The sequence below is a fragment of the Chinchilla lanigera genome, unplaced genomic scaffold, assembly GCF_000276665.1.
Source record: "Chinchilla lanigera isolate Chin_1 unplaced genomic scaffold, ChiLan1.0 scaffold00002, whole genome shotgun sequence".
In the NCBI taxonomy this organism is placed as follows: Eukaryota; Metazoa; Chordata; class Mammalia; order Rodentia; family Chinchillidae; genus Chinchilla; species Chinchilla lanigera.
In genome coordinates, this window is record NW_004955403.1 from 57716936 (window position 1) to 57741109 (window position 24174).

At 55.3% G+C, this 24174-nt stretch overlaps 1 protein-coding gene across 3 annotated transcripts in view; it reads right to left on the reverse strand.

The window, feature by feature from the left end:
• Positions 1–1184: 1184 nt before the first annotated feature.
• Positions 1185–24174, reverse strand: part of Myom2 (myomesin 2) — a 65219-nt gene continuing 42229 nt past the window's right edge. For all 3 annotated transcript variants that reach the window (XM_005373854.2, XM_005373853.1, XM_013514994.1), the window contains 18 exons: positions 23467–23645; positions 22778–22892; positions 21516–21672; positions 21334–21440; positions 18638–18682; positions 18037–18173; positions 15102–15246; positions 14928–14987; positions 13449–13516; positions 10214–10327; positions 9952–10039; positions 9454–9492; positions 7346–7451; positions 4634–4797; positions 4399–4435; positions 3402–3424; positions 2914–2969; positions 1185–1898 (listed from right to left, as the gene is read on the reverse strand). In XM_005373854.2, the coding sequence (XP_005373911.1) occupies positions 1581–1898; positions 2914–2969; positions 3402–3424; positions 4399–4435; positions 4634–4797; positions 7346–7451; positions 9454–9492; positions 9952–10039; positions 10214–10327; positions 13449–13516; positions 14928–14987; positions 15102–15246; positions 18037–18173; positions 18638–18682; positions 21334–21440; positions 21516–21672; positions 22778–22892; positions 23467–23645 (1958 nt within the window). In that variant the 3' untranslated portion in view covers positions 1185–1580. The remainder of the gene's footprint in view (positions 1899–2913; positions 2970–3401; positions 3425–4398; positions 4436–4633; positions 4798–7345; positions 7452–9453; positions 9493–9951; positions 10040–10213; positions 10328–13448; positions 13517–14927; positions 14988–15101; positions 15247–18036; positions 18174–18637; positions 18683–21333; positions 21441–21515; positions 21673–22777; positions 22893–23466; positions 23646–24174) is intronic.

A 24174-nucleotide genomic window follows, 5' to 3' on the forward strand; every position in this document is an offset into this window, starting at 1 on the left:
TGGGCAGTACCAAGCGTGAGTCTTGGTGTACCCTGAGGACCATGATGGTGCCCCTGACGTATCCATGTGGAGCCATCAACTGTGACAGATCCGTGCTCTGTGGGGATTTTAATTTGGGAAGAACTGCATGAGCCCGGGCAGGGTGTATGGAGGGTTTCTGTACTTTCTGCTTACTTTGCTGTGAGCCTGAAACTGCTCCCCAGAAAGTCTATTTTTAAAATATGTGATTTAATAAATTCACAGCCATTTTAATTCTTTCCTGCAAACCACAATTGCTAGACCAAAATGACCATGTAAACTGGCAAATAAGTGTACTCTGTTGAACACAATAAAGGTCAAGCACAGAAACGTCTGTCTGCACCCACCCTGGCCAAGGGTGTTGTTGGGATTGTTGTCGCCCCACGCAGAAAAGCATGCAGTTGAGCCCACCTGCAGGACAGGACGAGGGAAGGACATGAGGGAGGTGCTTGCTGCCCCCGCTGTGCCCGAGGGAGCCTGCTCAGCTGGCCTTCCCGTCAGGGACATGCTGCAGCTTAAATATCATCGCCTTAGCAAAATGGAGCAAAATATGACATGCGGATCAGTCTTCATGACACAGAGGTGAAGTGTTCAGCACCATGGAAGCTTTGTCTCCTGTAAAGGAACTATTAAACTAAAACATGAGATTGGCTTTCTATGCCAGAAGAATTTCTAAAAGAGAAAGAAAAAGTTCAAAGAGCGGCCAAGCTCATCCTGTGCGCTTTCACTCCGCCAGGAGGCCGGATGCAGGCAGCCAAGACTTTATTTTCCCTCCATTTCTGCTGCAGGGATCTTTCCACACAAGCGTCTCCTTTACATAGAAACCCTGTCCTGGTTGATTTGCACACTAACACAGAACAGAGCTTCATGCACTGATTTTCCTGTCCCAAGGTCCCTTTCCTGGGGGCCTGAGGACCAAGAGACATTCCTCAGCCTCACATAGATGTGCACTCCTCAGGATCTGTGTGTCCTGGGCACCTCTCCAGCCCCGTGTCAGCAGCCTGTCACCCAGCCCACAGGCAGGCACTCTCCAAGGCCTGTGGCACCTCCTGCTGGCTCTGGGGCTGTGGGCGCTTCCCCTTCCCCCAGCTGTGAAGGTGCTTAACGGAAGGAGCCAGGAGAGGAGGGTGGCCTACACAGCACTTGTACAGGAAAACCACAGCAAGGAGTCTTTTAAAGCTTTATTTGTCTAAGCAAGAGAAAACAGAATGTAACCAGGTAATGCCGGCCTCCGCAGGCCTCTTGGACTTCGGAGCCGCTAGGTCCCAAGGACCAAAGCCACCACAGGACAGCTGGACACGGCCGGCATCACTTCCTGTCAGAAAGTCTCCCCCAGCCACCTCCCCTGCACCCGCATCCACACAAGCTGCTTTGCCCCGTGAGGCTCAGCCATTCCTCTAGGCAGACGTAAACTAACAATTGCCAAGTGCAAAGTCAGACACCTAACGCGGCCATTCTCTGCCCACACAAGGCGTGCCTCGAGTCCTGGCGCCCACACACAGCACGCAGCGCTCCCAGGACCCCAGGCCACTCTGTCCCCTCTCCAGGCCGGCCGCCTTCCCCTACTCAGCCTTGGCTGAGGTGGAGGCCGGGATGAGCTTGGGCTTGGCCTGCTGGGATGGTACGATGTCGGGGATCTTCTCCCCATGCTTGTACACGCTGAGGGTGACGTCGATCTTCTCGCCACCATACTTGTTCCGGACGTGGATGCTGTACTTGCCGGAGTCCTCCGAGGTCACCCCCTTGATGGTCAGGCTGACGTACTTGGCCTGCTCCACCTTCACGGAGAAGTGATCGCTGAGCTCGATGTCCTTGTCGTTCTTGAACCACACCACCTCGGGGTCCGGGTTCCCGAACACCGTGCAGGTCAGGTTCAAGGTCTTCAGACGGGACGGGCAAGGAAGGGAGAGAGAAAAGGAAAGTTCACGACACTGAGGGACGCCACGCCATCACTGGGTCACTCAGCAAATCCTTCTAGCTGCAGGTACCAAAGGGAGATGAGCAGAGTCCCAGGGAAAGATCAGCGAAGATCAGGTCTGCTCGTGCCGGTTTCCACCCAGGCCTGGCTGGTTGAGGGTGCGAGGTGGGCATGTGCAGCCTGTGTCTGCGTCTCCCTTATGCTCTGATTTCCCAGCCCAGGGAACCCAGAGAACACTTTGTAGAACCCTGGTCCACTGGACACAGCAGTGTACACTCAGCACGTGGCTAAGACCCCTGGGGGCCTCACTAAGTAAGACAGCTGCAAGCGTCTCAGTTACGTCCTTTGTGAGATCCAGCGCAGCTCCATCGCGGCTCTGCTAAGGGAGGGCTACACACCTGACAGGTCCTAGCAGGTCTGTGTCCCTGCGACACCAAGTTAGCACTGGAGCGGCCAGACCCGCCGTTGGCTATCAGTGGACCACACCCAAGAGCAAAGTGAGACTCCACTCCGTGTTCCCACCGTGTCTTCCAAATGACCTTGAGAATGGCGCTGCGGTTCTCCCTTTCATTTTTTAAAGGCTGCGACTGTGCACGCTCAAAGCCACTGGCCGATGCCCCACACGGGTGGGAAGTCACCTCCGCCTCACTCCTTTGAGACACCCCAGAGCCAGGTGGCCCCTGAGGGGCTGAGACACGAGGTGTCTGAGTCGCACATTTCTCCCCCGATCCCCGAAGGATCCTGGACACCCAGGCCTCTAACAGGCGAGGCAGCACTGGACGCTGCCCCCTAGGTACTCGGCAACTCCATCCCGTGGTCCTACAGGACCATCAAAGGCAGCCCAGGGCACGCAGGCCACAGGTGGAGCCCCTGAGTGCCCCCTGGCTAAGTGACACAGAACCAGGGTTCAGCCCATGCCCAGGCCCAGCGAGGCTGCACCGCACCCCCGCTCCACATGCACGGTCTGCATGGCTCACCTTGCCCTCCATGATGGTCACCACGTCGGGTAAGCCACCGATCACCTTGCCGCGATCTGGAAGGGAAAATAGGGTGAGGAGCAGGAGTGCCATGCCCATGGGGGGGCTACACCTGGGGCCATATGGGCCTGGCGGAGATGGGGAGGGGAGCCTGAGAGAAGAGCGTCCGCAGAAGAGGGAGAAACCGGGAGCGGTGCTGCCCCAAAGGGCAGGGCAGAGCAGGGCAGGGCAGGACAGGGCGTCCAGGGAAGTGGGGGCAGAGTGGGGGAGGAGAGGGACTGCGCTGTGGGCTGGTGGCTGGGAGGTCAGGAGCAGGAGGGAGGCTCTGGGCAGGGGAGGGTGGGCAGGCGTGGCCCCGAGGGCGAGAAAGGCTGGGCACAGGACGCAGGTCTGAAGGTCGGGGTCTGACACTCGAATCAACCCCCCGTATCATGAGGACCCTTCCCCCGCCAGGACAGCACCCCGCAGTTACCCCAGTGCACACTTACTCTTCTCTGCGAATGCCGCAGCCCTGGAAGGCACGGGGAGGAGAGAGGGGAAGGAAGGTCTGAGAGACGCTGCCCCGGGCCACATGCTCGCCTCGGCAGGGGCTGCCTATGCTGGGGGGGGGGGCGGCCCCATCCCAGGGCCCCCAAGGGAGCCTGAGGGGGCGGCTCCAGGAACACCCAGGACACCCACACCCAAGGACACACAGGCACTTGTGTGAAATGGCTTGGTGTTCACAAACACCCCATGCACCTCCACCTAGGCCTAGATTTCTTAGGACAGCCAGTGCAATGCCAGTGCAATGAAGGGCTGTTAAACTGCACTACCTGGGGAGCAATGGCAAAAAAAGTCTGTTCGTGCCTGGGACCCCTGCAACTGCTTTCAAGTTTGTTGTCACAGTGGAGTCTGGGGAGAGGGACCCTGCATGGAGCGCCAGCTGGGTATCTTCCCGATATATTGCCCACCGCCCATGGGGACCTGGTGACCCAAAGAGGCCAACAGCAGATACGGAGAGGGAGAGATTTCATTATTTTCACCAAATTCGCCAGATAGCACTGGAGACCTTTGGGGTTGTTTTGTTTTGTTTTGCATTGCCGGTTTGATTTATCTCACCATCCACCTACTCCTCAGAGATGGGCCAAATAACCAGCAGCCCCACGGCCTGAACTCAGCTGTGGAAACTCCAAGGCTCAGACACACAGTGAGAAGTCTTGAACCATTCTTTTAAAAATTGCCATGTGATTATGATGATTCCAGAAATGTATCACTCAACTCTCTTGTACCCAAGGCTCACAGCCCCTCCGGAGAGCTGCTTTGTGAGCATCTTGCTAGTTGAGGAGAAAGCCCGCCTCCTGCGTACGGAATCGCTGCAATCACTACTGCATCCCAGTAGGTGTGTGGGGTGGCCTGGCATTTACAGATGTTGCCCCACATCACCAAGATGACCGCAGGCCACACAGCCCCCGCCCATACAGCCACAGCTGGATACACAGCACTTACTTGAGTTTCTGGAATTCTGTGAATGCCTCATCAAAAGCTGTAAGGAAATATTTCTTGTATTAGTAACGGTTTTGATGTGCTGAGCACTACCCATTCACTCAGATGTGAAACAGCTTCCTCTGAACGAACATCATAAAACCAGATGGGGTGTTTGACGCTTCTCTTCCCAGTGGGATCTAAACAGATCAGGAAGCACCAGAACAGAACGCTTCATGCAAACGCACACTTCCCTTACCTTGTCCAGACAGGTCCAGGGAGCGGTGATGGTTGTCTTTGCCATCAAAAATCTCGAAGGTGTACTTCCCTTTGTCCTTCTCCGTGGGCTCACAGATCTGCAGCCAGGCCATCTCCTCGCTGCCTCCGACCCGCATGTGCTCGCTGGAGGAGATCTTCGCTTCTCTTTTAAAAGAAACAGGGACGCGTTCAGTTCGCAGGCTCTCTATGCACAGATTCCCATAGGGTGCTGCACATTGGTGCGAACCCTCGTGCTTGCTGAGGCCCTGCCAGTGCGTGAGTCACACAAGCCAGGTGCGCAGCCAGAAGCCCATGGACAGGTGCACGAGGAGGGGCCGGCTTGAGCAGGGGTAGGAGCGCATCCTCGGCCCCAGCTCCACCCACAGCCGCCCCCTCTGGAAGGGATTCTGGCCCTGGCCTCCCCTACGTAAAGTCAGATAATGTCCAAGAGTCCACTCTGAGTAACGATGCAGTGGAGGAACTGACACTCAGCAAAGAGAGGGCCCCTTCCTCAGCAGGGCACCCCTGCTGGATATAAGTGGAAAGTCGCCCTCATGCCAGAGACTGCAGTCTCTGGTGAGACTCCCAGTTGGGCCTGGGATCTGAGGGCAGAATCTGAGGCCACCACGAGGCTTGGGGTCCTCAGGCAGGTCCTTGGACATTTGTTAACTAAGACAGAGAAAGTAGTGAGCCTGCAGGGAGGAACCTGACAGACGCCACCTTCATCCAGACACACGGACATTTAGCAACTTCCTAAAGTGACTTCAGTCCAAGGAACGGCAGTGGGGTCCAGTGCCAGGCAGACAGCAGCCCCGCTCCCCTGGCAGTTAGGAGCCTGCTGAGATTTTGGGGTCGGAGAGCCCAGGCAGATCTGTGCTGAAGCACCACCCATGTCCTGAGATGTTTATATTTCCCTCCTGTAAAGACACCGAGAACTCGCTGCCCCAGCCAGGTTCTTTGGAACCCTGGGTGATCGATACTTAGCAGTGGAGGTCCAGTACCCCTGCATGCTGGATTAACTCCACCTTCGAGCAAGAAAGCAGAACCCTTTTTCTGAAGGACATTTCTGCTGAGCTCCTCTTGGCCTGCTCCTAACTCATGGGGAACGGATTTTCAGCCTGTCTGGAAAGGGGCATTTCCCACGTCCCTTGATCTATGTCACCCAGCAGTTTAACAAAGAACAGCGCTCCCCGCTTACGCCTGCATTTTGCAGGGTTGTATTTGCACTCTGTGGACCCCAGGTCACTGGACGTGGAGCACTCCGGTGTCCACAGCTCAGAGCCCAGCCACCACCTCCCGCCTCCCGAGCCCACAGCAAACCCACGCGGAAGGGCCACACGCAGGCCAGGCTCCAACAGTCTCGCCACCTGAAACCGCTCACAGTCAAACGCGAGAAGGTGGCCAGGCGCCGCTCGCAGTGACAAACGTGAGCACCGAGCTGGTTAATGTGCAGCTGGTGCTGTTTGACAGTCACAAGCAACCAAGAGCGAACAGCACAGTCTGAGGTCCAAGGTTACGCTTCGGTCATGGAAGTGCTAAGGAAATGCTCATTTTGGGAAGAGACAACATAGAAATACCACTTTTGTGACTCTGCTTATCTGCAGTGGCAGCTTTCCCTCTCTGTATCCAGTGTCCTTTCACCCGACCCAGCCCCAGGCCCGGCCAGGCCCATGGCCTGTGCCTCTGTCTGTCTGTCTGTCAGCTCCCCAGGAAGTCCACTGCTTCCCAGGAGAGCCAGGGTTGAGTCGGATGCACTGGCGTCCAGCTCCTGCTCCTCTGTGTGACTTGGAGCACAGTGATTTGTGCACTTGTTCCAAACAAGTGTCTTGTTCCAAATCTCAGTTTCCACAGCTCCAGAGTGCAGCATACACACTGAGTCTCAGGGCATTTTCAGAGGTTGCTCAAAAAGACCTGAGATAGGGTCTAACACACAGGGCCTGTGGGCTAGTGCAGACACGGCACACATCTACACACCATGTGTGCACACAGTTGTGCACAGGTATGTGTGATCACCGCACCACAGACCCAGCACAGAGCTGAGGCAGGGCAGCCTCTCCCTGGCATGGCTACATCAACAGCAGAACACGGGACACGTGCTACAAAGCTTACGCGAGACACCGAGACACGCACAGGTGCACCTCAGTATTCCACGCTTCTAAGTGGACATCAGGACACACACATAGAACATCAGAGGTCAGCCAGAAACTGACCCAGAGCACACATCCTGTTAGATCTACAAGCTGCTCATATCTGTTTAAATGAATACTCAAACCAAGAGTGCTTCTCTTTCAAAATATGGGTAAATGCAACAGCCAAAGACAGTGTGTGAACACTGGGGTCCCTCACTGAGGGGCAGAATCCTGGGTGTGCTTACCATTGACCCACTAGACACCTGGCCTCACAGTGCTGCCTAGGACTGGGTTAGAGATAGGGGCAGAGGGACAGAGGGAAAGTCCCTGCCACCCGGCCCATGTCAGGCCCTGTCCTGGGGCCAGACTCCGACTCAGGTGCCATTTGGCTTAGTTGGCTCAGGTGCCAGCATGCAGCCAGACCCGGAGGCCCAGGCCCCAGGGTGGCTGGGTACCGTGCTGTAACTCTGGACATCTCCATGCAGTCACAGTCACCTGCCATGACTGGGTAGAGGCTGCCACGGTCGCTCAGGCACAAACCCCCAGGGAACAGGCCAGCTGCACCCAGTGGCTCCTCTACTCACTTGTGATACCAGTTGACTTTCATCTCCTCCATGAAGTACTTCATGAAACACTGGAGCCGGATCCCCTCTGGGGTGCAGAGGATCTTCAGGGGAGAGGCAGAGAGGCCTGCGGACGAAGAGCAGCAGCTCAGAGAAACAGAGTGGGCATACCTGGGTGGGCACATCCACAGGCACCTGTGTGCCCAGACAGCGTGGGTAGACTCACGGGCACCCAGGTACGACTCGTGTGCACTAGGGTCTGACCGCCGCGCCTGTCCCTGACTCAGGTGGCCACATTTATTGGTGATGCAAGCACTTGCTGACCCACCGTGACTTGAAAAGCCCTCTGCTGACTACTAAGAGACGTTTTAAAAACAACCAACCTCTGTCGCTTAACAGCTTGGCTTAAGGCAAAGAGACAAAGTCGTGCAAATGACAGCGTAGCATCACAAATTCCAGTTGATGAACTTCAATCTCAGAGTTGTAGGGATCAGGGCAGGGGGGCTGCAGTTGGCAGTGATCCAGAGAGGTCAGGAAAGGCTGGGTTGGGGCAGGGGCTCTGGGACAGGGACAGGAAATGGGGAGAGGGCGGGGTGGAAGGAGCCACAGGCCGTGGGGGAGCTAGGAAAGGTGACCTAGACAATTCCTGTAGGCTCAGCTGCTCTGGCCTGGGGCTTCGCACGCCTGCAGTCACCAGAGACCAAGGAACACAACAGGATCACAACCGTGGGTGCGGAAGTAAGGCGAGGAGGCATCTGCCGCTTCCTCAAACAGACGAGCAATGAAAATCTACATTAGGAAACTTAAAAATACAGTGTTTTCCATTGTAAATGTATTCCTGGGAACTCACTCAAAGGAAACATTCCTAAGTATTGGGAAAAGCTTTTCCTCAACCAAAGATGTACCTTATACAGTTATTTATGATGAAAACTTGTCAACGCCCGTGGAAGAATTTAAATCATGGTGCTGTGATTCCATGAAATATATGCAATTTTTAGAAATCATGGGTATAAAACCCATGTGAAACAAAGAAACATATTATAAAATACGTGAGGGAGTAAAACAAGAAACAAACTGTACGTAGGACCCCAACTGTGTAAGGAGTAGACACCGACATAAAAATACACGACTACGCCCTCGTTCCTGGGCTCCAGGCGGACCGCCGTACCCAGTGACGTGGGTCCCAAGCCCGGCCTCTCCCGCCCTAGGGGCCGGGTTGACACAGAGCTGGAGCAAGCTGGACCCCTTCTGTGAGCCCTGTCTCCACGGAGCCACCACCCACACACGGCCCTGCAGCGCTGCGTGACAGGCAGTGCACGGCCAGCCACTCCCTCCAGAGTACAGCACAGCCGCTCTTCCGGGGCTCCGTTTGCCTCCCCTGCCTGCCTGCCGGCACCCCCGTGAAGCCATGTTGAGCACCCTGACACCAGCCAGGAGTAAAACTGACTTAAAGAAAGTCTTTGCATTTGACCAAGCAAAAGCAGGAAGGGACTGTCACCAGATAAGCCACAGGAGACACAGGGGCGGGCGTGTCCGCATCTGGCGGGGTCCTGACCGCTGGAGGTTGGGCACCCCCAGTTCACCCTGACCCCCTAGCTCTTACGTCTCAGTTACTTCATAAGAGAATATGCATGAGGCATTGCTAGACAGCCGCAGGAATAAAGTGCATAATTGTTCCCACAAAGCGCGACACAAATACAAGCTATTATTGCCAAACTAATCTCTCCACTCTCAGCTTCCCAGGAAGGCCGAACAGAGAGACAGAATGTATCCACAAAGCTAAAAATGGTTTGATGTGTGCGACACAAAGCCGGAGTTTCAAAAACTCACTTTTGCTATTTAACAGTTGGAATAAAGGTGCTGCTAAAGATTTTGGTTAAACCAGATTAACCAAGCACAAATCAGAGACCATGACCAGTGGAGGAGTTAGGATCAGATCCACATAGACCCCGGCCAGAGCTCAGAGTCCCACGGGCCTCCTGGGAGCCACGGGTGGCATCCTGCCCTCCATCCAGGGTGGGCACCATCACACACTGTGCCCTGTCAGGATCTTCCAGAGAGTAACGGGTCCCACCCCGGCAGCAGAGGTCAGCGCCCAAATGACCCGGAAGCGGGGGGCGCGCACTTACCGCAGACTCGACTCATCGCCAGGATCATGTCCTCGTACACTGGAAGGAGAAGGGAAATGTGCCTTAGGGAGCTTAACTGTGCCCGAGAGCAGCGTTCTCCATTTGATTAAATCCACACAGGGAATCGTGACACCCATTTAAAAAGTGAGATGCTGACACAGCCACATCACACATGAAAGGCTGTGTGTGCAGCAAACGCTTCTCGCCTACTCACTCTTTCAACATGGGGCAAGAACATTTGCCAACATAACCCAACCCTACCGAGTGGTATGGTCAAGTGGCGTCACCAGCGTCTCCCTCCTGCTACCCCACTAGGGTGCAGTAAAGCCTGGCTGCTCACCGGGGGCTGAAACGACGTTTCACCCGAGCCCAGAGCAACAAACACCACGCACTTTTCTACAGCACGGGAGCAGCTCTGAGTGCAGCCGGGCGGGGATGGGCGCACCCCAGGGACACTGCTCATCGAGGTGCAGAGAGGGCGAGCAGGCTCAGCTGTACCTTTGCCGGCTAACTCCAGGATAGATACGTCCTGACCTCTGTCATCTTTCAAGGTCGCCTTGTATTCGCCATGGTCCTTCTTGGATAACTACAAAGAAGCACATCCCACGATAATGTGAAGTCAATACTGCGCCACAAACGGTAGCAAGCACCAATAGCACATTTTCCTTGCAAACCAAGGGAATTCAGGATGCAGGCTGGAAGACAATGCAGAATTTATGAATGATTCCACCTGCTCTTTGCTGGGCTTGGCACACGGTACCTTTGGTATGAGCAGCTCACAGATGCCCTTTTCCAGGTCGGGCGGCGTCTCTGTCTCGTACAGAACGTCGTCCTTGAGCCATTTGAAAACCGTTTCTTTCTTGGTGTTTGCAACCTGCAGCACAGAAGTCCTAAATGTAGTACATGAAGCACTTGGCTCATAAAGAACAGGCTTTCAGGGTGTAGATCACAGCCCCCAAACTGAAAAAGTGATCAATTCTTATTCCAGACAGTCTCAGACAGAGGCTCATGGGAAAGCTGTCACTTCTAATAATAGCAAATACATTCTTAGATTACAACTTCTAAAATGATGGAGCTCCTAGGACTGTGCCCAGTGGACAACGAATCTCACCATCCCGGTCCGTGAACTTAGATGGCGTAAAGGTCTCCGGGCTCATGTGAAATGCCAGCAAGAGGACGAGCTGCGAGCAATGTGCTTTTTGTCTGTAAATAGCTCAGCCTATTCTGAGAGGTCGGTGAGACTGACCCAGGGCTGCTCCTTGGCAGCCGGGTGTCTCGGGCCGCCACACACGTGAGGGGAAAGACACCAAGGGCCCTTCACCTTCCCTGCCACCCCTCACACCCCACTCTCAGGCAGGGCTTGACCCCAGCGCAGGGCTCCACGCCGCAGGGCCGCTGGCTCGGGTGCTGACATGTGTGCCAGAAGGAGGAGAAGGCGGCCCAGGGCTGTGTGCTGCGCAGTCCCATTGGACCCCCAGCCGGACAGTCCTGCCTTCCCATCCAGAGTGAGGTCAGGGACAGAGACTGCAAGGGTCGGACAGTCAGATCGGCTCCGGAGCATGGCAGCTGTGTGGCGTAGCACCACCATCTCTGCCGAGGGCAGTGGTGGGAACTGTGCCACGGAAGTGCGATCCCTGGATCCCGGCTAAGCACAGATTCTGCCCATCTCCCCACATCCGCCCCTGAGTCTGGGCACCTGCGTGGTGGCACAGAGAGGTCGCCCTGGCCTAGGGTCTGAGGACCAGCAGAAGCCCCGCGACGCTGGCCTGGGAGTGGGACCTCCCTCCGTCGTCGGCGCTCACACATGCGGGGCGGGCTGCCGGGCCCGGGGTCACTTCCTCTGTGCCAGCGAGGCCTCATCTTCTGCACGCCCACATCCAGCGCCAACCCACGCGACCCCTCACCACTGCTTCGGTCAGCACGGCTCGCTGCACCCGCGTCCTCTCAGACCCTGCAGCGCCGGCGCCGTGTGACACACAGGCCTTCCCAGACCCTTCGCTCTGCTCTCCGGCAAACCCTCGGTGGGTTATGAGTGCTCTGGGCCGGGCTTTTACTCCGACACAACCCCTTGGCCTCTTCCCTAATCCTTCACTTCTACCATTCTTTAAATGCAGGCATCTAAAGCACACACAGCCACCTGGAAGACAGCCGGGCGCGTCAGACGCCTTGTGGCACAGGCGGTGCCCCCACAGGTCACGGCCAGCGCCCTGCAGTCACCCACGCATCCCGGAGAGATGCTCGCATCAGGCAGACTTCCTGGTCTTTATGACTGAGGTTCTCTGAATCCTTTCTTTTCTAACAAACGGTTTTCTGTAAAGTTATGGTCTGCACTCGAGCACCTCATCCCCCCGTTACTGTCACACGGACGTGTTTTAAGACGCCCATCCACTTAGAGCCACTAGGAGATAACGCACATAGCGAGATGGTCTATAGGACCGCAGGGCGGTCAGCAACACAAGGCTGTCGATGAAACGCAAACCGCTGCAATCTCAGGTGATGTTCACTGCGCTTCAGCAAAGGTCTGTGTTCAAAGCTTTATAAATCTCACCAGCCAGGCACGTAAGGGATTTTAAATGCAGAGACAGAGTCATGCACCCCTGAGACGCCCTCAGCACCCCCACGGAGAGCTGCGTGCAGCCAGGCACTGCTGGAGCGGCGAGGAAGCAGAACTCGGGTGTGGCCTCCACCTCAGCCACGTGTGTTCCCGCGTGTCCTGGGCCACGGCAAAAGAGGCGAGCGGTGTGATAGAGAGGTCCGCGTGCGGGCTCTGTGCAGCTGCTGGCTGGCAGGCTGATCTCTGCACGCTCACGTCCAGCCCCTGGAAGTCTGTGCTTGTCCTTGAACCGCAGCCGCCTGAGAAGGCTGCTGCTTCCAGCACCAACACGCTCGGGAAGCAGCCCTTGCGTCCCAGGGCTTCTCCTTTTAAACATCTGGCAGGATGCATGTTTGGTGAGCAAGTAAGCGTAAGTTTGTGAGTGAAATTCTTCTCTAAATGTCTCTGCCTCTGAGCCCTCCTGTTAAACACATCCACTCATGAATCTCACCACCATAAACAACCCTAAGCATCTGCCCAATAAGTGTGTGCACGTGTGGAATACCAAAGCTGTAGAGCTCGTTTTCACTACAGACGTATAAACAAGAAACCATGACTTAATTACCAACACTACCAACGGGCAGCAAATAGCGAGGGTAGTTCCTTCCCATGGGTTTGGGGAGCCCCTGCCCTCCCTGGGCATATCCAGCACTGCCCAGCTGCCCCCCACTTCGAAGTCCCTCTCTGAGCCCCACACCACCAGCTCTCCCTCTGGCCTGGTCCCTCCCTTTCCGCCAGCCTCGCACTTGTTCGCTGGGTAAAACACACCCCAGGCTTACCCTTTGGACCATGTTTTATCGCCCACCTCCGTCATTCTTCCACCCCAGGTCCAGTGCACCCGGGTGACCCTGCCCATTTGCTTTCCTCTCATCCCCCTAGACCGTGAGTAGTTGTAGGATAAAAATGGCACATTCTTGATCTTTTGTCCCTGCATCCTTATTAAAGTTGGTGACAGTCGTACAGCAGGTGCTCAATACATTAAATGGTGTTTAAAATTCAACTTAGCCATAATCAAAGCCTATTTTATTACTGAATTATCAGAACAGAATCTGAAAAGCACCTTGGTCCTACCACACACCTCCTGTCTCCTGATACAGTCACAGGAGCAGCATGACAGGCAGATGTTCGCCACCACGCTGGCTCACAGTCACCTGCCAGGGTTTAAGCTAGCATCCTTCTCAGCACACACTGAGTCTCCTCTTGCAGGTCCCCTGCTGTGGCCTTCTCATGATGAGACAGGCACAAACGTCTCAGAGCTGAGAGCGCCCCTGGATCCAAAAGCTGCTCTGCCCACCATGCCCAGGCCAAGCCCACACATGTCGCTCCCGTGGCGGAATCTGACCAGGCTGCTCCCTGACTGGGCCCCTCATCAGGACAAGAACAGGGTCTGTGTTCTCCTCACCTTACACACCAGGCGGACTTCACACTCTTCTGTGACATCCCAGTGCAGATACTCGGCAAAATGAGGGCCTATGGGGGAAAGGGGAAGTTTTTCAAAGGAGCAGAAGTCACATGAATAAATAAGCATCCATGATACAGACATTGCCTGGGCTCACACAGGTAAATGTGTGCTAAGACATTTACATGTATGTACAAGCATGCAGTTTGGGCTGCAGAAAAGAGCTGTGCAGCTGTGGAGCCCAAGAGCTTGTGTGGCCCTGGGTCACAGTGTGTCAGCACCAGCGCCCACGGGAACCTGCTTCTCCTGGTGGCAACATCAGCCCCACCCACCCTCCTTGCTGGAGTAGAGGATCTCCTGTTCCTTAGAAAGGGGAGCATTGAAACTGCTGTGTTTTCTTTCTCAGTCATACGTCCAAATGGACATTCAGTAGCATAGTATATAAAACCTTTAAAGTAAGAAAATCAGTAGAGCGGGGGTGTTGGCACAGGCTTGCATTCCCACCACTCTGGTAGGTGAGGCGAGAAGCGCTCAATTTCAAGGGCAGCCTGAAAAAATTCAGTGACTTAGCAAGACTTTGTCTCAAAATTAAAAATTTTAAAAAGAATTGGAGAACTAGCTCAGTGGAAAGGCTCAGTGGAAAGGCCCCAGAGAGAGAGAGAGAGAAAGAGAGATATTAATCAAAAGGAGATGAAGAAAAGGCTGCTTGACCTAGGGATTTTCTGAAGGCCTATTTTATCTGTATATCATTTGGAATTCAGATAGATTTGTGCATATTTTTAAATCTCAAAGAATTTGTATTTAAAATAAATGTAGAAGTGATATATTGATAATGACATTATCCTATTCAACACACAAAATACAATGTGGATGTAGGATGTAGGTACTGATGTCTTTTATATAAATGCATTCTCCAAAGTGGGCTCAGATGGTGCCCAGAATCCAAATGGTGCCTATTCTGAGCCCTCTGCTCTTGGAGAGGCAAGACCAGAGCAAGACATCTGGGTACCAGGAAGGGCAGTTACAGCAGCCATCTGACTGGTACCGCCAGCATCGGGATATACGGCTGGTTAATGAGGTGGGTGCAGACCAGGAAAGCTGTAAACACATCCCTTACCCTACAGGGAGTTACAACTGTGCTGAGCAAAGGTACACCTAGAAGAGAGGGGAAAGCCACCTTCCACAGGGCATAAAGAGACCCGTCAGCCAGCAGGTCGGCACAGACCCTGGCTGGCTTGGCCATTTCCTGGACAAGGGCAAAGCAGGAAATACAAACATTAAACAGTGGGTAGGGACTACCTAAACTATAAGTAAGAAATATATGAACAAAATACACTTAAAGGGCAAAGGACAGAGAAGTGTTCAAAGTTCCACAGCTAGATCACTTTGCATGGCCTCGGACATGTAGCGTCTGCGTTGGACAAATACCCAAACACAAGGCTGTGTTTCATGCTCATGTGGGGCAGCAGGCCGACTGCCTACCTTGCTTCCTGAGATACTCTTTCCTTTGAAACTCAGCCTCTTCCAGGACAGTCTTGAAAGCTAAATTCAATATGCAAGAGAGGGAGATGTGAAATGCACTTGCGTCTCTCCACTCAAAGGAATTTTCTTGGAATTATCTTTTGTGGACACATGAAAATGTTTAGCAGAGCATACCGTCTCCAATGAGAACCAGAGAAGACTGGTTTTTGGCTTTTCCATCCTGAATCTGCACCGTGTAGGTTCCTTCATTTTCGATGGTAAATCTATCCATGACCATCTCAATGAGGCCTGTGGACTTGTCACACTTAATTCTGTGTATCTGGAAGAAGGAAGATGGAGGATTGCACAGGGGCCTTCCTTGAGCTTTCTCTCTCCACACTGAACGGCTGCATCAGCTATGACAGCTGGAGGAATCCCAACCCAGAGAAACACAAAATAAAACTCCACCAGATAAAGCTCTGAGTGAACCAGGAGCCAGTTCCTTCCCAAGCCAAAGCCCAGGCTCCAAGTGGTACCACCAACCACCACGGGCACCTTCCCACAAGAAACTCTGTTCATTACCCAAGAGTGAGCACCAAACCTGAAATAACCTGAGAGAGAAAACAAGCTGGCAAGCTGTGATGAAAGCCTGCACACAGAGCCAAAGTGACGTGATACTCATGACAATGTCGTCCCCAACCCCCAGGACTCCCAGCCACACCTCAGGCCCATAGCCTCAGTGGGGTGTAGCTGCCTCAGTACAGGAGAAACAGCTGCTCCCTGAGGCAGGGTTATGACTCCCAGCACCATACAGTGACAGACCAGGGGACGTCAAGCACAGGGCCTGTGCTGCCCTGCACAAGTCAGAAGAAAGCAGGACACTTTAAGCCTGTACCACTCCCACCCGCACCTGTCTCCTGACCACAGCCCCAACCACCTTTCCCACTCTGCTCTCCCGCCTTTCCCCGAACATTCCACCCCCCTCCAGGAGCCTTCATCAACACCCTGGAAGTCGGATGACATTGCGGGGGAGCAGCCCCATCTCCCACACAGGAGCACCCTACCCAACCAGCCCCCAGAGTCTGTCTATCCTGCCAGCCTCTGGCAACCCAGGAGAGGTAGGATGGTGGAGGACTCACCTGCAGCTTCACACAGTGCCAAGCACAGCCCCTGGCCAGCAGTAAGCAGTGAATAAATGTAGCATCACTGAGGAGCAAGGCAACCTGGAGCATCAGCTCCTCTGCCATGGCGGCGTTGCCCAGGCTGTGGCCACTGGACCTGGAGTGGCACTGCACACACTTGGTCTAGGGACCTGCCTATTCCTCCTGTCTGCTCTTCCCACGTTCCTTCCAGGGGAGGATTCTGCTCTGGCCTCGCTCTGACCCACACATCAAGAAGCAGCCCCAGCTCCTGGCTGGACACAGAGAATGCCAAGGCAAGCTGGGCATGATCTCTGTCCTCAGGGATGTGACAGAATGGGTTCACACCGGTGCCAAGTCACCCCCGCAGCAGGAGAAGAACTAACTGCTCGGGAACCAGCACGGGTGAAGGCGGCAGGGCTGGGGGAGAGGCCAGGCCTGGGAAGCCACGCTTTTCAGACCAACGGCCAGCTGCAGGATCCTCCCACACTCCATGGCCTTTGTTATGCCCATCCTCCAGCACCCACATGGCCCGCCCACCGCCACTGAGCATGTCCCAGAACACGGCCCCACCTGAGCAGCTCCAGAAGTGGCCGCCTTCAGTACCTGGGCGCCGTGACTCCCCTTTCCCCCCATGCTGCTGCCTCGCGGCCAGCGATGGACAGACAGACAATGGAAGGCCCTCGGCTCCCCTGGACACTGTCATCTCACACTCAGACCGTGCACCAACCTTCTAAAGTCCCCTGTGCATTGCTAACGAAAGGTGTGAACTAGTCCAGCCACGTTCCACAAGGCAGTCAGGCAGCAGTGCCGTCCACTTATAAAGCGAGCCTCCGCTGCAGCAGGAAATGGTAGTCCCAGATACGCTGGAAGGAAGGAAGCACCCTACAAGCCACCTCCTCTTGGGGCAAGGTCCTGTTCACAGACGCTGTCTCCAGTGGCCTGGATCCAAGTCTCTCCCTCGAACAGTCCGTGAAGTCTACTTTTAAGCCAACTTTTTCATGTCTCTAAATCCTAAAATGTGTCACCTCTCTCATGGTACAGACAACTAGAAAATCATTTGGTCACTGTCCATACAAGGTTTCTGTCTGACAGATGGCACCTGACCCATCAGGCTTTGTGCAGTCCGAGGGTAAGGCTGCAGATGGGAAGACAGTCGCCACCCCTTCTTGCAATGGACATTTGTACAGTACTCGAGGAAGGAGCCCCCCGGGGCTGGGCGGCTGGCTGAGTGTCCGGGACACCACACTTGGGCAGAAGTGGGATTGGAGAAAACCCAGCCACACTCCTAACAACACAGTCCCCAACAATTTATCCTTTATCTGGGTCCCCTGTGGTGCTACAGTGAGATGAGAGGAAGTTTATCTAAACATAATCAATGCCTTTTCCAATAGTTGACAGCCAGAAAGGAAGAGTTGTAACAACTGTGAGATTCAGCCCATAGAATTAAAAGTAGAACAAGCAATCACGCTTCTATTGTAGCTTAAGATGCATTTTCGACAGTTCCAGGGCTGTTCTGTCTGGACCCCATATCCACCTCACCAAGGGAGCAGCCTGAAGGGTCCAGGACATGTGGGGTTATTTTCCACCTGGTGTCTCCCACAGGAAACTGTCGGGGCTGGGACACAGGATGGCATTCCTCACCATAGAGCAAAGACCATCATCCTCCAAAACCTTTATGAAGAATAAATACACTGACGCATCAAGGATATGCTCTATGGAACCTGAGCCTTTTCATAAAATCAAGCTCCAAGTCTCTGAAATACAGTTTGTTAATTTTTTAATTCCAAGAAGTTTATATTTCACAGGCTGCCCACATCTTCTCTACCACAAAGCAAACCTCTAAATGTCACAAGAAGCCACTGATTTCATTCATCTGGGTCAAACTTCTGCACCTCAAACTCTGCATCTCAAAAAGGGATGGGGAGAAACCCAGAATGCTGACTTTATGCAGCAGACCTCTGCCCACCAAGCTGGGTCGGCCAACTCACCTCGCTGTCAGAGACCTCTCTGTCATTAATGACAAACCGGAAGGTGGCGTCGGGTGACAAGTGTTCGGCCTGGAGCCAGAAGCGGACCTGGCCCTTATCGAAAATCTCATAAGCTAATTCTGACTTCAGAGGAATTGCTGTGGGAAAAGCAGATGTCACAGGCTCGTCATGCACATACCCTATAGGAGGGAGAGCTGCGTATCTGGGGAAAATATGGGTCATAATTATTAAACTCCCTGACAGTGGAGCTCTGGAGTCTTGCACTGGATTGTGGAGGCCAAAAATGAAAAATAGAGCTCTAATTAGCCTGTTGCAGTGTTTAAAGCCTCACCCCAGGTTCTGGGTCCAGACAGGATCCATGGCTACAGATACAGGTCTGCCTTCCCTACCCGGTGTGACTCAGTAACTGAGGTCAGGTTGATGGAGCAGGGACACAAGTCCCTACAAGCTGCTCACAAACTAGCATTCATTTTCAACCCTCATTACATGGCTGCAAGCTGGAGTCCAAAAGGCGCCGCCTTCCCAGACGGCCCTGGGAGAGCTCCCTGTGCCCCAGCTGCCTCTGGTTTACACCTGCGCTCCAGGCGCGTGGTCCACTTACTGGGGTTCTTGATCTCGTTGCTCAGTGCCATCAAACGCTCAAGCTCTGAAATCAAGAAAAGACGTTATCATTGGCATTGACCTGGGCATTCAGGAGCCCATGGGCAGCAGCAAGGCCAGACTCGAGCAGGGACCTCACAGCACAGAGAGCCAATCATCTCCAAGACTTCCCTGAGGACGTGAAAGAAATCTGAGGTAAGAGTGAGAGGGCGGTGCCGGGGCCTTAACGGTCAGGCCTGGGCCGCTGGCTGTGCCTGAATCCTCGCTGGTGAAGGACTTGCCCAAGGCCAGCAGAGGCCAGGGCCGAGTCCCACAGAGCATGGTGTGGAGGGCAGGCGTGCCCCAAAGTCCAGAACGTCAGAGCAGGGAGGACACAGCCAGCACGGGCTCCAAGCCCCACAGCACGGTCTCCATGCTGACCTGCTGGCTGGGGCGGGAATGCCAACAGGCGTCCCCTCCCCTTGGAAATCCCCTCCTTTGATTTATGAAAGAAGAAAAGGCATCTTTTCTCCCAGCCTGGACCTCACTATGGCATGTCACTATGACTGAAGGGAAAAGCACCCACGTCACTCCTGAGAAATCTCCACGTCTTCCCTTCCTCCTCCCTTTCCTCCTTTCCCTCCTGCCCTCCTTCCTTCCTCCACGCTTCCTCCTTCCTTTCTTCCTTCCTTCCTTCCTTCCTAAAGCAGAATTCAGAAATGAGGACATCAGGGTACATATGGGCACGATCCTCTGACCCAGATGGGGTCAGACTTTCCATGCTGAGAGCAGACACAGTCTGGCTGTGGGTCTGACCCTGAAGTCCACTCTCCTGGGCAGGACCTCGGGTGGGATCGTGAATCCGAGGAGCTAAGCTTACAGCTGCAAGGTTCTGCCTCAAATACATTAAACTATGCATGGTGTAAAACATGGGAAAAATCATATCCTGTGTGCTACAGTTCAGGTCTAAAATGTCCCGCAAAGGACATATGTTCAGAGCTGGGGCTTGAAGGTGACTGGCTCGTGAGTGATCAGCTTCATAGTGGATTAATCTACTCAGGAGATCAGGGTCTGACAGCCTTATGGGAGGTGGTGGGCACATGGGAGCGGGGCCTAGTTTCAGGGAGTGGATCTCGGGGTGCGATAACGGGACCAGCTCCGGCCCTCACCCCTCCTCTCTGGCTCTCTCACTCCCTCTGCTCCTGGCTGCATGAAGCAAGTGGCCTCCTCCGCCCGGCCCTTCCGCCTCACTGCTCTGCCTCACTTCAGGCTTCGAGGAGTGGGGCCAACGGGCCATGAAACCACTACCCCACGAGCCAAGACCAACTTCCCTGCTTCAAGCTGGTATTTCAGGTATTCTGCCACAGCAATGAAAAGCTGGTTTATACACTTTGCAGCTATTTAAAGTTAAAGTGAAAAATACCCTATGTGAACCTACAAACGCAAAAAGATGCACGGCTTTCAGGATTCTTTAAGGGTGCACTTTGTGCACCACGCATTGTGAAGTCCCCTGCACCAAGGCCAGCAAGGGCCTGTTGGGAAGCCCCTGTTCCCACATGGAAGCCACACACCACGGCCCTGGCAGGGAGGGCGATCCCAGCCCCTGTGTGTTGGCTGCACCATGTGTGGTCTGCTGAGCTTGCTGGGTTTCACCAACACAGAGCAGACCCGAGCCCGGGGCAGCCGTCAGCATCCCTGCTGCCCCCCCTTCGGTGCCCAGGGGTCCTTGTAGGCCCACGGCTGCGAGCTAAACATGCCCCCAAGTTTCTGTGTGGAGGGGTGGGTCTGGCTTGGTGCTGCGTTCACAGGAGGAGCCAGGGTGGGAGCCCTCACCAGACAGAGCCCCTGCACGTGGACTCCCGGCCCCCAGTAACCTCTGTCATTCTGAGGGCCCGTCTGCCTTCTGTCATCAGCACAAATGGCCCAGGTGCCCTCACTCAGCACTGCCCTGGGCCGGTCTCCTCGGCCACCACCCCGAGTAGGTCAGCCGGCACCCACCAGTAATCCAAGGGCTTGCTGATGCCCTTGGGGCCCCAGGGACTCGGGGTTCAGAGTCCAGAGAGGCGATCTGAGGGTCGCTGGTGCTGTGCTGCAGGACAGAGGGTGACGCTGAGCTGTGAGGAGCAGGGCTCCACAGAGGAGAGCGGGGGTGCTGGCGAGTTCTGGCGGGCACAGCCACAGCCTCGGCCGCATGCCTCTCACCCACGCGCCTGTGGACCCAGCTCTGCAGAGCAGCCCAAGAGGAGCACCACCCTCCTCCCAAACAGATGCCCTCACCGTCACGGTCCTGGGGAGCAGGGACTGGGCCACGGCCCTTGAAAGTTACTTCACACGCAGTGGGAAAAGCCGTCTGATCACCCAGCTTCTCCTTGGGAGCAGCCTCCCACCATGGGTCCTCCCTGCGCTCTGAGGAAGCGTGCGCAATGACATTGCTTCCCAAGTGCCATCATCGAGCAGTTCATTGGGAATTATCTGAAACCTGGGTGCAGCGGTGAGCTGGGTCTGCACCCCAGGGCCTGGCCAGTGGGGTGTGCGTCACAGAGCACTTAGTCTGGACTTGCTTAATGTGTGAAGGCATCCAGGCTCCCAAGAACAAGCCCTGTCCCCAGGCCCCCACGAACGCACACCCTTGCTGTAATCAAATATGTCTTTGCTGTGGACTCGGTCTTTGGACATGTGATCAACACACAGAGCAAGCCAGTGCCATGGAGACATTACCTTCTTCATCCAAAACAAAGCTGGAGGACACGCCATCCGTGTCGCTTACAGACACAGAGTAAGTCCCCACATCCACTTTATCCGGGTTCTTAAAATACAGCCGTGAGCTGGAAAGGAAGAGGAAGGGCACGTGAGTCATCTCCCCCAAGGGGCTGCCGCAGCCCCAGCGCCTCGCTGCTTACCGATCACCCTCCGTGTGCACTCGGAACTTGTCCTCATCCGCAATCTCCTCGTAGGATTTGCACCACGTGAACTCGGAGGCGTCCGTCATCTCCTGGCAGTCGAAGTCCAGGTAGATGTTGCCCTCCTCGTCCACACCTGCGCTGATTTCCTTTGTGCCTGCGGAGCAAGAAGGCAAGGGAGCCTCAGGGACACTGTGTTCTTTGGATCCTTTCCTTGGACAGGAGGTGGCACAGGTGGAGGGCTCACTTTACACCAAATCATCAGTTCCACTGAGTGTCCTCCCACGACACTGGGCGCCATGGAGGAGAAGGACACCAGGGAGCCCAGGGACGCGCAGGGGCAGGCTGGGTGCCTTGCTGCTGCTGCCGCCCCGCCTGACTGCCCATCTCCATGCCGCCTCCCCTGCATCCCAGAGCCCCAGGAACCCCAGCTCCCCCGCAGGCCCAGCCCCCTGCCTCGTGCACAGCACCGGGCCTCACCCACAGCCTCCCCTCCCCCACAGGGCACAGCGTTGGCTGTTCCTTTGCTGTGATCAGGCAAAGGGGACCCCGGGCCCAGCTGTGCCAGTCAGAAGTCACCTCTCAAAATCAGGGGCCAGTGGGGACGAGCCCAGCCTTCGCGGAAAGTGGAACTGAGAGCACATAATAGAAATGCTTTCAAGTTACCAGGAAGAGGGGGACAGGAGAGAGCAACCTGTGGGTCAGAAGCAAGCAAATGTTCACGGGGGAGGGCGGAAGTCCTGAGAGGCGGAGGCAGAGCGCACGTGAGTCACGGGCTCTGCGCCTGGGGCACCTGCCCCGCAGTCCTGTGAGCCCACCTCGCCCTAGGGAGCTTCCCTTCTCAATGTCACCCCGTTGGGATTTTGAATTCACTGTAATCAAGAAAAGTCACCCTTGGCCTTATAATTTCCTGATCCAAAATCAGCAGAAATGCAAGAAACCACCCTCCTTCCTGAAGAGTTTGTGTCCACCTGAGGACCACCCACCCACTGCTCAGAGGACCAGATGAGTGCTTCTCCTGCCCCCAGGACTTGGAACCTCACAGGGCTGGAGCAAAACTGTAGGTCAGGCTCCAAATCTTCACAGACACAAGCAGACGCACATTCACCCCTCCAACAGCACCCAAACACACACATCACACAGCATCACACATACACACATCATGCACGTGTCACCCCGCACACCTCCATCATGCACACCCGAATCCCAGCTTCTCCATGCTCTTTGCCACCCTGAAGGCGGCGGCGGCGGGCACGGCTCACCTGGCCTGGCCTCCACGAGCACCGGCTCCGAGACATCCGACGGCTTCCCCGGCCCACTGGCGTTCACTGCCCGCACCCTGAACACATAAGTCTGACCTTGCTGCAGATCACAGACCTGAACGACAGGACACGTGGGTGTGGGCATCCCATAGGGACAGTGTTCTGCAGCCGGTGCTGCCCACCCAGGCCCACCCACCAGTCAGAGCCTGGCAGTGTGCCAGGATGCGGGCATCTCAGTCCAACTGCACCCCAGGTCCATGGCCACAGGGCAAGGCCTCTGCATCAGGGCATATTCATCAGGGAGCCTGTGCCCACAGGGCCTACAGGGCCCAGGACCCTCATCACAGCTGACGGACGGTGGCTGGACCTTGCATGGTAAAGTAGAAATATTTGGAGGAAGGATAGAGCGATTCATACAGTGTGTGTGTGTGTGTGTGTGTGTGTGTGTGTGTGTGTACATATGCACGTGTACAGGTGTGTGTACACGCAGGCTCTCAACCCACAGGCATGAGCAGCACTGGAAGGACAGGCACGTGGGCCAGGTTCTCCTGCCTCTCCAGGGTGATCTTCCCCCTGTGCTGGGTCCCCGAGGTGCTCCGTGACACTGGGACAGCGCCCCTGGGGGGTTTGATGAGGCGTGGGTCACAAACACTTTCTCATGAAAGGGCAAAGAATAAATAATGACTCACCTTCAAGTAACGGTTTGGAGTTGTCTCCTGATTCACATTCTTCCATTCCCCAGAATCCACCTCCTTAAAATCCACGAAATAGCCAGACACAGGGCTGCTGCCAGAGTACACAGGCGCCTTCCACAGCATCACCAGCGACGTGTCCCGCACCTCGCAGAACGTCAGGTCGTAGGCAGGCCCTGCAGGGGCACCGAGAGCCCAGCGCCTGGGTAGGCAGCCTGGACCCCAGCCCAGGCCCCGCACTCTCCTCACACCACACGGCCCCAGCTGGAGAGTCATGTGAGTGGGTCCAGCCCGGTGCAGGGGACAGCCCGGCTGACATGCACACAGCCCCTCCTCGGCACACAGTCAACCTTGGGTGCCCTGCTGGCCAGCGGGTGGACACCAGGAAGAGCAGCATGCTGCACCCTGGGCTGGAACACGCTCTCTGGGACATCTGCGAGTCTGATGGTGTCTGCTGATGAGCCAGGTCCCCAAGAGCTACTGATGGCAGGGGAGAAGCGGGACCCCTGCACCTCCCTTAGGTCGCACCTCATCCCCTGCAGCTCCGCCTCCCTGTCCTGCACGCTAACAGGTTCTGCCCAGGGCTGTGCCAGGGCTAAAGCGACTGCATCAGAACTGGACGAAAAGGAAGAGGGCCGGAAGGAGGGAAGAAAGAGAAAAGAAGACAGGAGAGGGAAGGAGAAGGAGGGGGAGGGGAGGGGAGGG